The sequence below is a fragment of the Barbus barbus genome (genome assembly GCF_936440315.1).
Source record: "Barbus barbus genome assembly, chromosome: 9".
In the NCBI taxonomy this organism is placed as follows: Eukaryota; Metazoa; Chordata; class Actinopteri; order Cypriniformes; family Cyprinidae; genus Barbus; species Barbus barbus.
This window is the reverse complement of record NC_136737.1, coordinates 25,895,771-25,910,805: the sequence shown is the minus strand read 5'-3', so window position 1 is coordinate 25,910,805 and position 15,035 is coordinate 25,895,771. Positions and strand designations below refer to the sequence as shown.

Sequence of the window (15,035 nt, the reverse complement as noted above, 5' to 3'; positions counted from 1 at the left end):
CAATTAGGCGCTGCAGCTCATCCAGAACGCTGCTGCCAGGATTCTGATCAGAGCATATCACACCAGTCCTCAGGTCCTTACACTGGCTTCCAGTTACATTTAGGATTGATTTTAAAGTACTTTTACTCGTTTATAAGTCACTCAATGGACTAGGACCTAAATACATTGCTGATATAACAGACCACTCCGATCATTAGGATAGAAACAGAAATACCAAGGGTTCACACAAAACAAGGGGAGTCCGCTTTTAGCCATTATGCCACACACAGTTGGAACCAGCTTCCAGAAGAGATCAGATGTGCTAAAACATTAGCCACATTTAAATCCAGACTCAAGTCATCGGTTCATCTGTGTATTTGTTGAATGAGCACTGTGCTACGTCCAAATTGACTACACTGCATTTTATGTATAATAAAGTTTTAAATTTAACATTTCTATATCACTTTAAAATTCCTCGTTATTGCTGCAATTATTTTTAAATGACCATTTCACTTTCATGTAAAGCACTTTGAATTACCACGGTGTATGAAACGTTCCATATAAATAAACTTGCCCTTATATCCAAAGCTTTTACAGAATTATGTGCCAAATTTGAATGCTTCTCAAAAGATTGGAGCATTGTTATCGATTCTGCGGCAATTTAGACTACTTTCTTCACTGAAACTCCCAGCACCATGTATAACGGTGTCACGTGATCGAGAGCAGCCCGTGGCTCCGGCCCAAGCAGATAAACCATCTGCGGCACATAGCGTGGACTCGTTCCACTTTTCGGTTCGTTTGTCCAATGTAGCTCTTGTAAATCGGCATGAGAACGTAAGGCCATTCATTCCATTTTTCAAACTGAGAAACAACCTCTTTGAATGCATGTTGCGATGACGTCACAGGACGCGTCTAAGCCCAAAATCTGTGGCAATTACGAAAATTTGTGAGCTCTTGCAAAATTCAGCCAAATCACAAAATCCTGGAGGGACTGACTAGTACCCCAAAAGGTCAAGGGTTCAAGTCTTCGTACCAGCAGGAATTATACGAGAGTGAATGTATAACACTACCTTCTATACCCACAGATGAGGTGCCCCGGAATAAGACCCCGAACACCCAATTGCTCCCCAGCAAAATGTGTATGCACACTTGGATGGGATAAACATCCGGTCAACCAAAAGTTAATGATTAACCCTTAATTTGGTACCTTATGCAGTGGCCCAGATTAACAACTGGAGGTTGGAAAAGGGTCATGGCTTGTACAGAAGCCTCGACTCAGAATGCATGACTTTACAAAAGGTCATGAAACCTTAGTTTAATAGAAAAAGAGTTAAATTAAATTCAACCCCACAAACAGGGAAGAGGCATGGAATACCAGATTCTGCAAACCAAAACAAATGGACAAAAAGATCTTGTGTTCTGCAAGGTTTATTAAAAACACTAGATTTACAGGACCAGAGTAATTTCTCCACTAGAAACCACAGTCTGCTCACTAGAGACGGGCTTGATAGGAATGTCTCTTCCTGAAAGAGAACCGTTTTAAAATAAGTGAACGCACTTATAAATTCAGTTCTGCTAGTCAAGTTATAAGAACTCACGTTTCCTCCTACAGCTTTGCTCACAAGAGCCAGAAGATGGGTGGCACACCTCCGTGCTGCAGTGTATGAAGATCTAACAGGGAAGAGAGAGGAGAAAGTCATCGAATCCACAAGTAGTAAAAACGAAACCGTTCAATAATGGGGGCATACAGTTTCCTGCAGAGGAGCCAGTGAGGCTGGATCTACAAATGTGAACATTTTCACAACAAAGCGCTTGTAGTGGGTTGGGAACTGAAGATCAGATGATCCAGTCACTGGAACCAGTGTGGTCAGATAACGGTCGTCCTGGTAAGGGCATCTGAAGAGGAAAGAAGGTTAGAAAGTGCCTCCCAGTAGACAAACTGGATAAAGATTGGCTGTACACTCACCCATCAACCAGAAGGTCCCACTGGGGGAGACTGAGTGGACTGGGGGTTGAAGTCGCCCAACAGCGTCCCAGCATCAGGACAATGTTGGGATCAGTCCTCTCCATAATGCGCACCTCAACATACACAGGCTCCCGCAGGACTTTTGTGACAGGATAATCTGCATCACTGTAGTAGGACGTGTAGGCCTCATCCCCTGAGGAACATAGGGGTTTAACCAGACTCAAATTTGAAAGGCTTTAGGAAGACAGGACCTTACCCTCTGCGCACCCTTTGGTGACACACTGGCCATTGGCCAGTCTGAGCTCCACCCTGAGAGGTCCAGGAGCAGCTACTGGTGGAGGTGGAGGAACAGCGTTGACCTCCACAACAAGAGCTTCAACAGAAGTTCCAGAGTACCTACACTGAAAGAGAAACCTGGACAACAGATGGTGAGCTTGTAGCATTTATCAAAGATTAAAATTCATACCAAGTCATAGATCACCTACTCAAAATGACTGTCCCTTGTGATGGAACCAAATGGTCCAATGCCAACTTCATACGAGGAGGTCATTCTGTTCTCATACACCACATATCCACTGTCCTCCTGTGAATAGCAACACTGTTGGCATCCCGTCCACAAGTAAAGCAGAATTACACCAGAAGCAGCTGCTCACCATCATGCTCGTGCCACACGCGGTCACAGGGAACTGGTATATAGCAAAAGAAGGTGTGGATTCCACAGGACCGCAAGGTGGGTCGTTTCCACCCCGTAGACTAACCGAATCCAGACTCAGTCGAGGCAGAGTAACATCTCTAGACACTACTACCACAAACTGACCATCTCTAATACACTGGACAGTCACTGGAACAAAAGGTACAAGAGCAGGTTAATGCTGAGAATCTGTTTAACAGGAACAGAATAAGATTGAGAAAGCTTACCTGCCCTCCCATAGTAACACTGCTGTCCGTTAAAGCAGCAGTTGATAGCTTCACACTCAGCACCACTGATCCCAGGTTGTCCACATTGGATCTGCTCATAATCTGCTAGAGCACACTTATCAAGGGGCTCTGCCTGGGCCACTGGCTTCTGAAGCTGAAACCGCTGGTCAGTTTGTTGTTGAACAGGCTGCCGAAACCGCTGGTCAGTTTGTTGTTGAACAGGCTGCCGAAACCGCTGGTCAGTTTGTTGTTGAACTGGCTGCCGAAACCGCTGGTCAGTTTGTTGTTGAACTGGCTGCCGAAACCGCTGGTCAGTTTGCTGTTGAACTGGCTGCCGAAACCGCTGGTCAGTTTGCTGTTGAACTGGCTGCCGAAACCGCTGGTCAGTTTGCTGTTGAACTGGCTGCCGAAACCGCTGGTCAGTTTGTTGTTGAACAGGCTGCCGAAACCGCTGGTCAGTTTGTTGTTGAACTGGCTGCCGAAACCGCTGGTCAGTTTGTTGTTGAACTGGCTGCCGAAACCGCTGGTCAGTTTGCTGTTGAACTGGCTGCCGAAACCGCTGGTCAGTTTGCTGTTGAACTGGCTGCTGAAACCGCTGGTCAGTTTGCTGGAACATCAGAGCTTGAGGGTTCTGAGGCAAATTACTCCACTGTGGAACAGCATGACAGAAAGCACAAACTGCCAAAATCTGAAACAAACACCAACTTCCAGCCATTGTTTAACAGCTAATCAGAAAGTAGAAATGAAGCCTTTTGGTCTTTTTGTACTCTACAGATTTCAGCTTAATTAATGATAGCTCCTCCCTCTTCATTAATCCTCACGATTCTCCAGACTTGCATGAGTTGGAGCTTATGCAACTGTGGCTGCATCCGAAACCGCCTACTTCTCTACTATATAGTAGGGGAAATGCAGTAGGCGAGTGAATAAGTATGTCCGAATCCTTCGGATTCATAAAAGAGTAGGCAGGAATTACCTGGGTGACATACTAATTCTCGCGAGATTCGGACGTGCGTCTACTTAAAGTGCGTCCGAATATGCCTACTTCTCTACTATATAGTAGGGAAAAGCAGTAAGTGAAGGAATAAGTATGTCAGAAACCTCAGTATTCATAGACGAGTAGTCGAGAAGTTCCCGGATGTCCTACTGCTTCAGCCCAGATTCTTGAGTGTTCATCCGATGCACACTTTTCTATCCCAGAAGCCCCGCGCGAGAGGATAAGTCATCATCACATGACAGAGATCAGAGACGCGGGTGTTTACAAATGTGAGTATTATTGATCAAAAACACGGTTACATGTGTTGCGCATTTCTTGAGCTACTGTATAGTAAATTGTTGATTTGCTGAAAGTGTAGATGCTAGACAGTAACATTACAGTATATTTGTATAGTGAACAGCTCCAGTAAGCACTCGCGTCTCCAAAGTGCATCTACATAAACCTTATACATCTTAAAGACCATTAAATGTATATTTAATAAGAGACAGGAAAATATTCTACAAGAATATTCAAAGGCTCACAGTGAGCTGAAAACCTTTCAGTTACTGAAATTAATAACAAATGATTTTAAATCTTAAGGTTTCATTTATTTTAATGATTGTAATTTCAAACGATGCTGTTACAGCGCTTTTCTGATTCTTGATTTCTGTGCATTTGATGCAGAGCTTTTGTGCTGGAGCAGGTGACAGCGGTATTTGTGGGAAAAAAAGGAAAACAAAAATATAAAGTAAAAAATTATTTTGTTACTTCTAATACAGAAATCAAATGACATTGTGCTATTAAAATGACTGCTTGTGTATTATGTTTGTGCATCTTTGTATGATCTGAAATGTCTGCAGACTGATGTGTGCAGTGAGGATGGAGAAGTCCACAGCAACATCCTGGAAATGATCCAGTGCCATGAATGAGACGCTCCATCACTCCACCTGCCCTTACTGCCTCATCTGGACCGGATGCTGCTGTGGTATCTTCATCCTCAGTGGCCCCAGAGCCAGCGAGAGCATCTAGAGAAAGACCAAAAGAAATTGAGGATGTGACTTTATTCAAGTTTGTCCTGCTGGTTTCTGTTCATACATGAACAGAATTTTCTGTTCATTCATTCATATGAACAGAAACCAGCAGGACACACACACACACAACGATTGAACAATGTGGATGTGTGTAAATAACGACTGAATGTATATGTTTGGGTGAACTAACCCTTTAAAGCCCCAAATAGAAATTGTATGAAATATATGTAAGCATTTATATTATAGAAGTACCTTGAAGAAATAAACTTTAAGAAACAAGCAGCTTTGTTGAGCGTTTGTGCCCAAGGCACAAAAAAAGCATTTACATTTTATTTTTATTTTTTTTTACATTTAATGTTAAAATTTACAATTATGCATTTGGCAGCTAGATTTTCCCACATGCGTTCTCCTGGTCTTGCTTCAAGATTGTGTGTGGTACAGGGGTATCATCATGGTCTTCCTCATCCTCTGACTCAGGCAACGATAGCGTCAATGTCCCTTTCTCATCCATGATCAGACTGCAGCAATGAGGGACGTGATGGACGGCAGAGACAGGTGAAGCTGGACACGGTGGTCTTCATCAGAATAAAGTTGCAGAACTGGCTCAGCTGTGTTGAGATGGAGGTAGGATGTGGGTTCACTGCCTGTAAATACATGATTTTTAGAAAAATTTTGTTTGAATAAAGCTTTTTCATGTGTTGTTGACTGGTTTATTTATCGCATGGTTACTTTTATTTACATTTTACTAATTTGTTCATGTTTCCTGTTGTCAGTAAATAAAATATAATTGTTTCATTAACATATGCATTAATTCATTACTTGACTGAAAATTGAGATGTATTCTCATTTACATTTAGCTTGTTTTACTAAAAAATATAATTAATTATTGGTCAGCATTTATCATTATTATTGTTCATAAGTGTTGGGCAACCAATGCATTCTGAAGGAATCTTAATTTCTAAGTAGTAATACTTACATTTTTCGAGTAAAATCAACAATCCTCTCCAAAGGTAAGATCTTTGAGCAGCTGATGGACACCTCCTTTGTGCAGAAATTACAAACATGGAGGAAAACATACTAGGTAGGGTTGTGGATGTATTGATGCTTTGAGATGTTTGTGCGCCTGTCGCTCTTATTTTATTTTTATTATTATTTATTATTACTGCAGAACATACAAGCTCAGGGAAAGATGGTAGTAGCTTTAACAATGAACAATCATAATGACACAAAAGAAAAGAGAAAGAAAACAACAAGAATTGGTTTGTGTACATCATAGTATGAGATTATATACACAGGGACAAAAAGAATAAATATCTTTGAATAATCATAAAATGATTATAATCATAATGCATTAAAATTGCATATGTTTTTGTTATTTATAAGCCTCAGGGATGAAACCAGAGGGACATTCAACAAGAAAAAAAGGAAAACAAAGGAGATTTAAGCCAGTTTTGCATGTGGATGAATGATTTTGGTTTTTCGTAATAAAAAATAATATCTTTAAGGATTAAACTGTAGGGTTATATTAGTTGAGTTAAAAATATAAAAGCTTAAATCAACCCTAAATGTGTTGGTTATACTACAATCATGAGGGCAGCTGTTTCTTCAACAAGACCATAAATGAGCACATTTCATCAGCATCAAAATATTTACAGATAGATGAATTAAACCCCTGGATCGTGACCAAATCGGTGCTCATTGCAGTCGCTGAAGCTCATTAAGTATGAGCAGGTCAGCAATGTGATCCGAACCTGTCGCGAGCTATCACAGACGTTACCACATTTTCAAACCTGGGGCACGTTCAGGCCCAACATTTTGCTACGGTTTCCGGGTTGAGCGGCATGTTTCCTGGTTTTCTCATGTTTGGTGGGTGTGTCAAAAATGTCAGCCCAATCAGAAGCAACATGTCTATAAACCACGTGGTATTAAAGAGACAGCTCGCACTATGGGTCCAAGTGAAGTTATTTACAAATGTGTCTGCTGCAGCTCAGTATATGCAACAATTGAAGATATTAGAAGACATGTTTGTCATGAGTTTTTTAGTAACATAGAATATCAACATGGTGATGGTGAATTTGTAAGTCAATGTAATTAACATCAAAATAAATTCACAAGAGCAAGTATGTTGTTTGCACGTTTATTTACATTAAAGGCAAAATAACTGAAATAATAAGAGCACAAGTATAAATCTGGAACTTCTTTAGGACTGTCTACATATCATGTAGTAATTGCAATGTCTTCTGTTCTGGTCCGTATCCTTTCCTTAAAAAGGTGTTCTAGACACTGATTAAATTCATAAAAATACTATACATATAGTAAGTAACATAAAAATACTATACATATTATATATTTTGCTATTGTATTCTGGAGTGACACTTTCATAAACTTTTCTATGCTCCTCTGATTATATAATGGTAAATATTACAATATCATAGCACAACAACAGTGATCAGCAATAATGATAAGCCTAATGCTCACAATAAAAATAATAAGGTCATATAGATCATAACACAGTCTCGGAGGTAAGAAGTGGATTATCCTTCACCTGAAATGTTTGTCTTTTCATCCTGAAATGCACGGCAAATGTTGGATCACAATAATTAGGAACCACAGTTTCCACAAATCCCTTCACTCAATTGGGATATTCTCTTTTATTCTGAATGGCAAGAGCAGTGAATGTAACATTGAGCGTATTTTTCAGTGTTAAACATGTATTTACAAAGATTTCATCAGGCTCCAAAAATTCTTCAAAAAGAACACAAAGAACGGCCTTCTCAGCTGCCATAGTTGCAACACTTGCGTCATCAGAACAGGGTGTTCAACGCACCACTGTTTCCTTTTAATAAACATTTTGCACCGTTTTTTGGGGCTGAACACAGCCCTGTTTGATATTATTTGATATTATTATTATGTATAATCGGTCTTATCGTGGATCTTTATGAGCAGAAACAAAAATCCACAAATTAATCAAATCAACTAACTAGAAATAAATTTAACAAATGCATAGATTGTGTATAATACCACGTTTCATTGTACTGTTTTATTAACTCCAACTCTTTCTGCAGTACTGACAGTTCTTGTTATCCACGTCTTCCAAGCCATTGTTTCTGCCATATTCTCTTTTGTCGTGGTTTCTTCTTTCTTTCAGATAAAATAACTGCACAGACCAATGGAAGGGCCAGTTGATCATCCATTCTTGAAGATATGACCTGTAATCGTGAGAGTTTATGTGAGAATTAGTTTTTTTTGCTGATGGTCGGGAACGCCTTTTCACTGAGTGTTTTGTAGTGGGTGCACCTCGTTAGTGTTGTGTTGTGTAGTATGCGCGCAGATATGACAAGACGGCGACAGATGAGAAGAAATCTTGTTGCGTAGTGTGAGCAACACAGTGATTTGACTAATCTTTCAATCATGTAGTATGAGCTTGCTATTAGAAACACATCTTGGAATGTACAGGTCTCTATCTTCAGACTGTCTCAAAAGAAAGTTGAGTTAACACACTCATGATTACGTTGAAGCTTTAAGTGTTACTTGAACCCTGTCCCAGCCATAGCTGCTCTATTCTTAAATGCTGCATTATAATTAAAATACAGTCATTCATATTATAAAGTGCTTTTAAAATCTTGCACACTGCAAGATCAATATCCTTCTGTATCGCCTAAAATTGTAGTTGTCGGGGTGCAGATTAGCCAATCACTCATGAGGAAATAAAATACTTCAAATTTATCGACTCAGAATCAGAAAGAGCTTCATTGCCAAGTGTGTTTACACACACAAGGAATTTGTCTTGGTGTTAGGAGCTTCCAGTACAGAAATACATAGTCCAGACAACATATAATTAAGGTAATAAAAACACTAATAATGAAGAGAATAGACAATAGATTATAAATAACAACAGTAATACAAATAAAAATATACAGAAAAAAAAAATGTCCATAGACAGAACTGTGAATGTGCATTTGTCCTATGCACAGATGAATGTTTGATGAGTTATTTACAGATGTACAGTACTGGGGTATGTTATGTGTTGTTCAGATGGGATATGGCCTGGGGGAAAAAAAATGTTCTTGTGTCTGGCTGTTTTGGTGCTCAGTGATCTGTAGTGCCGGCCAGAGAGAAACAGTTCAAAGAGAGAATGAGCTGGGTGTGAGGGGTCCAGAGTGACTTTCTTAGCCCTTTTCCTAACTCTGGTGATATAAAGATCTTGGAGGTTGGGTAGAGGGGCACCGATAATTCTTTCAGTAGTCCTGACTGTCCGTTGTAGTCTTCTGATGTATGTTTTGGTAGCTGAGCCAAAGCAAACAGATATAGATGAACAAAGGACAGACTCGATGATGGCAGAGTAGAACTGTTTTAGCAGCTCATGTGGCAGGTTGAACTTCCTTAATTGGCGGAGGAAATACAGCCTCTGCTGGGCCTTTTTCACAATAGAGTCAATGTGAATGTCCCACTTCAGGTCCTGGGAGATGGTGGTGCCTAGGAACCTGAATGACTCGCTGCAGCCACAGTGCTGTCCATGATGGTGAGTGGGGGGAGTGCAGGGGGGTTCCTCCTAAAGTCTACTATCATCTCCAATGTTTTGAGCGTGATGAGCTCCAAGTGTTTGTGACTGCACCAGACAGCCAGCTGCTTTACCAGAGCGACAGGTAAGGGTCCACAGAACAACATCCCAGTGAGCACTTTTAGTCCAGTGAAACAATAACGTTGTAATAAGGATGAATATTTCTCTGTTTACGTTTCATTTCATCGGGAGAGTTATTGTTCGCGTCCGTTATGGAATAAATTACGCTCAAAAACAGTGTCTTGGTGGTAAAAAAACAACACGGTGCTATAGCATACAGTTTTACAAACAGAATGAGACCGTCCACGGAAAAAAAAAGTCTCAGAAAAGCGGAATATAGATTATTTGAATTTGGCGCTCCCTCCTGCCAGCCGTGACGCAGCTGTCATCTGAGCGGGGCGTAACTTAGCGATCTGCTTTATCCATAAAAAAAATGTTGTTTTTTTTTCTACATTTTTTATATGTGTGTGTGTGTGTGTGTATTGTGTGGGGAATGTGGCCGTATCTGCATGATTATAATATGTACGGACGGACATCAGCGTGTTTATTACCGACTCTATGACGGCTATCATTGTGATTCAATGATCAGCTATTATTGATTATATGGACCATCTGTATGATTATCATCTGAATGGATGCACATCAGCGTGTGATTACTGACTGTATGACCATGTCTGCCAATATCACTTCATGTCTGGCAATCAGAATACTTCAGAATACATACTATATACAAAGCAATTTTTTTCTATTTTTTTTCCTTTTTTATTACTCAAATAATTATTTTTGTATTTTTTAGTGCTCAAATAAATCTGTCTATTATTTTATAATTGAAAAACTATGCAGGAACATGTATAATGACTAAAATAGCTTGTATAATTCTGCAATCCATTTGGTGGTTATTTTTCCTCAAACAGGGGGGTGGGGGGACTATAAATAGTTTCAGAAAAAATATTGCAGGAATCTAATTTTTCATGGTATCTTCTTCAAATTTGAAATATGAACTCATGAGACACATGGCTTTCGATCCATTACTTTTCTGGATTGCTCCAGGACTTATTTCATATATTTATATATGAAATAAAAAAACATTCAGTGTGGAAAAATATTTTTCAAGGCACATCAGTGTCTATAACTTTTTATCTTTTTGAGCATTATCAACTCTGGATGATAGATAGTAAAGCATAGAGTGTCTTCTTTCCAAAGATACCTAATTTGTTTGTGTAGCACACTTTGTCACGAACTGTTACCATTTTAATTTAGGTAGGTTATTTTCACCTGTGAGGCCCACGATGGGGGCGAAGGTTAACAGATTAATATAGTTGTGTAGTAAAACACAAGTCCACATGCAGTTCATCTGTGTATGCTCCAGGCGTATGCTCTGCCTGCCCTTGTCAGTTCTGGAAGAACTGCAGCCTCGCTAGTCGGTACCCTTTCAGTGTGAGGAGACTGAAAAAAGGGGTTTTTTAAATTATTTGTATTTTATTTACAACACAGTATAATCAAAACATACATAATGAAGGTCAAAGACAAATTATTGTGCACACTGATCTAACCACAGAGATGTGAACAGACTTTGACTCATTCCTGCAACAGATTATGTTCAACAAGTGAAACAAATACCTGATATTTACTTATTTCCATGGATTCAAGAAGAAAAAAACACAATCAGTAGCCAAGGATCTTGTTTTACCATAGAATATCAGTGTAGTTGACCATCTGATGTTGGTACAGCGATCTCAGAGGAAAACATCTTGAAGAAAGTCATCAGGATTCATCTGTGGTTCAGGTACCTGATCCAAAAAAATACAAACAACCAAAAAAAAACATTTGTGAGCATAGACTCATGCATGCTTTGTACTATCATACACAAAAAAATACATTTTATATCTGAGAAACTAATTATTATTGTTTAGTACGTTATTAAAATCTATTTTTGAACAGAGTAGGCTATTAATAATAAACATGTTGTAAACATACTTAGACTCGTAGCATTCATCATGTTACAATGTACTCTCATATTACTTTTATTGTTTTATATAGAGCATGAAAACATCATTGTGCCGTAAGAAATTTAAATACAATGAATTGTCCATCATATTCAAACACTGTAGTTTGGAATTACAGTTTGGGAGAAAAACAACTATGATTTTGCAGTCATATAGTCTAGTATGTATGATTTTATAGTAGCTGTTATGATTCTGCAGCCATAGACTCACGTATGCTGTGAACTACAAAAGGATGTACTTTGTACCATTAAAAAAGGATATTTTATATCTGAGAAACTAATTGTTATTGTTTAGCACGATATTAAATCTATTTGTGAACATTAAATATCCGTCTAAACATTCTTAGATGCGTAGCATTCATCATGTTGTCGGTTGGGAAAAACCTAACTAAACGCGTTCAAGTTTGTCACAATAACACGCTAACTAATGCAAAAAAGAAGCATTACTTACTCAGATCGATCTTCTGTATGAACTCTTGCACTTATTCTGAGGTAAATCCAGCCTTTGCTTCCAGAAACGAGCAGCAGCAGCAGCGATAAACAGAGTCTCGTGACTGTTTGTTTGTTGTTGGGCGTCTCCAAGCGCGCGCGGGTCACGTGGTTATTTACATGTGAACATGAGGGGGCGGGATCTCATTAGAAATAATGAGTTAGACTGGACAGACTGAACATGGTGTCGGTTTCATACTGATTACTTTATCAGACACTTAACAGTTCGATTGATGTATAACACTTATTTGTGTGACCAAAATCAACAGAGTACTTTTAGTGTCTTTTGCACTTATCTTAAAAAAAACGAGTTCGTATCGCCGGCGATACAGCGGGCCCCAGAGGGTTAATTTTCCTTATTACTTCCCCCCTTGCGCAATGGTCAAAACCATGCACATCTGCAATGAGAATATTCAAAAGTGAAGTTGGTGCGACAATTTGTCCTTCATGTGAACGCCAGATCTCTTGTGAGTCTTTTTTAGCTCCTCCGTGGTGCCACATGGATTGTTAATATGGGCCTGCTTGTTGATGAATTTGAATTATATCATCCAATTGAGGTTGAGGTTCTATAAGTACTACAGGTGCTAATACTGGTACCAGACATCCTGAAGCTTTTTTAGCCTCTAAATCTGCAGCATTGTTTCCCTTAATGACATAATCATATCCCTTTTTATGTGCCTGACATTTGATTACTGCTAGTCTTTTTGGTAACATCATAGCAGAGATTAATTGACCTATTTGTTCACCATGTTGGATGGGAGTCCCATCACTCTTTTTGAAACCTCTTTGCTTCCACACTGCTCCAAACAGATGGCATACACCATGAGCATATGCTGAATCTGTAAAAATATTGGCTGTTTGTCCTTTTGCTAACTGACATGCAGCTGTAAGAGCTTTTAATTCTGCTAATTGAGCAGAACAAGGTTGTACACAATGTTGTGATATCACAGGTACAAATTCTTCTTTGTCCCTCTTCACTACCGAATATCCTGTATGATTTCCTACATGGTCTCTAAAGCTAGAACTATCTACAAAGTAAGTGACTTCTGCTTCAGGGATAGGTGTTGATTCAAGATCTTCACAATCATGGGGGTTTCCTTCAAAAGCCAAAGGAATTAATTCAGCTGGATTAACTGTTTGACATTGTTTAATAGCAACATTGGGATATGTGAGTAAGGATGAATAGGCCAGAATTCGAGCTTGAGTCAGAACAAATTTCCCTTGTTCAATTAACTCCACAATTTTGTGATGAGTATAAATAGTTACTGGGTACCCCATGGTTATTGTGGATGCTTTTTCATAAGCATAATATGGCCCACCATGTTACCAGGCCTTGCTGGTAACATGGTGGGTAACCCTGTGCTACATTATCCAACTTTGTGCTGTAATAAGCTATTGGCTGTTTTTTCCTCCCACTACAGGTCTCTTGCATCAGTACAGCTGCTGCATAACCATCAGCTCTATTTGCCACATACAAATGAAAATTTTTAGAGTAGTCAGCCATTCCCAAAGTAGGGGCTTGTTGTAGTTATTTTTGTATAGTCTCAAATGCTATTAAGGCATCTGTGTTCCATTGTAATGGATTACTTAAATGTTGCAATCCTGCTTGTTTCATGATTTCTCTCAATGGCCCTGTCTTCACTGCATAGTCTTCTATCCAGTCGGCACTAAAGCCAGTCATTCCTAGGAAAGTCATCATTTGTCCTACTGTTTGAGGCAATGGTGTTTTACTTATCCCTTCTAATTGAGCTGGCGCTATAGCTCGCATGCCAAATGCAATCAATCTACCCAAGTATTCAACTTGAGGCTGGCAATACTGTATTTTGTTTTTGGACACTTCATGACCTCCTTGCGCTAATTTCTTCAAAACCTTAATAGAATCTTGATGACATTGTTCTAGTGATGTAGAACAAATAATCAAATCATCCATATATTGTAAAAGTGTACTGTCTATCATAAGACCTTCCAAATGTGCTTTTAGAATTTCATTAAATAAATCTGCCGAATGTTTAAACCCTTGTGGGATTCTGGTATAAGTATACTGTTTACCAGCATATGTAAATGCAAATAAATATCTACTCTCTTCTGCTAGTGGAACATTGAAGTAGGCCGAACAGAGATCAATTACTGTAAAGTACTTTGCTTCAGGAGGGACATTCTTCAGTAGCGTGTGCGGGTTTGGTACCTCAGCTGGCATATCTTCTACGATTTCATTGATTGCTCTTAAATCAGGCACAAGACGCAACCTGTTTTTGTCTGCTTTTATCACAGGCATAATTGGAGTGTTACAATAACTAGTTTTTTCTATTAATACTCCTGCCTTCACTAACCCTTCAATAGTGTTTTTTATACCTGCTTCAGCATCAGGACGCAAAGGGTATTGCGATTTTCTGGGCAGACGTGCATCTGGCTTAAATTGTACTCTCACTGGGTTTGCTGATTTTATTAATCCTATATCTGAGTCATGTTGAGACCATAGTTCAGTTGGTACCTGTCGTTCTACTTCTTTAAATAATTCAGTGTCAGGAGTGTCTTATCAATTCAGATGTTGCAGACATCTGCGTCAGTTTCTTGTGACTAATAACTACTTCCTGAGGAATTCCCATCAAACTAGTTGCACACAAATTTTTGACGTAATTTTTATCAGCTGAGTGAGATATCAACGGATGTTCTGTTGGTTCCCATTTGCTTTGTTCTGCTTTTTTCATCATTGGTCCTAAATCTTTTGCTTCCCAATTTTTTCCTACATATACTGCAATATGTGGGACAGAATCAGTTACATTGAACCATTTTTTCACAAATTCACAATCTGGCATATTTAAAGCTGCTCCCTGTTTACCTATTATTATGTACTGTGAGACTATTCCAATTTGTTGTCCTTTTGTTTCTTCCTGCCATTTTTGTTCTACTTTTTCATCTCTTTCGGGATCAAACATCGTGCAATGAAATTCTGATTTTGGTATCTGTGCTTCTGGTAACTGAGCTTCAATAAACTTTCCCCATTTATTGACTGTTTGTCTCACATCTTGTTCTATTTGTCCTATCCAAAAAACATTTGCTTTTGGCTCTACAACCATCATCTGAGTTTCTAGTCCAATTGTGTCTATATAGAC

General features: G+C 39.1%; 1 protein-coding gene across 1 annotated transcript; it reads right to left on the bottom strand.

Annotated features, from left to right (window-relative positions):
• Window positions 1–1,425: 1,425 nt before the first annotated feature.
• LOC306875279 (zona pellucida sperm-binding protein 4-like) lies at window positions 1,426–5,378 on the bottom strand (the record flags this gene model as incomplete). The annotated part of the gene is made up of 10 exons (XM_079425750.1): window positions 1,426–1,502; window positions 1,578–1,650; window positions 1,728–1,875; window positions 1,946–2,138; window positions 2,202–2,359; window positions 2,431–2,528; window positions 2,599–2,786; window positions 2,864–3,017; window positions 4,794–4,861; window positions 5,267–5,378. 10 exons carry the CDS (start codon window positions 5,376–5,378, stop codon window positions 1,426–1,428), a joined length of 1,269 nt encoding a protein of 422 aa, XP_079281876.1.
• Window positions 5,379–15,035: the final 9,657 nt, after the last annotated feature.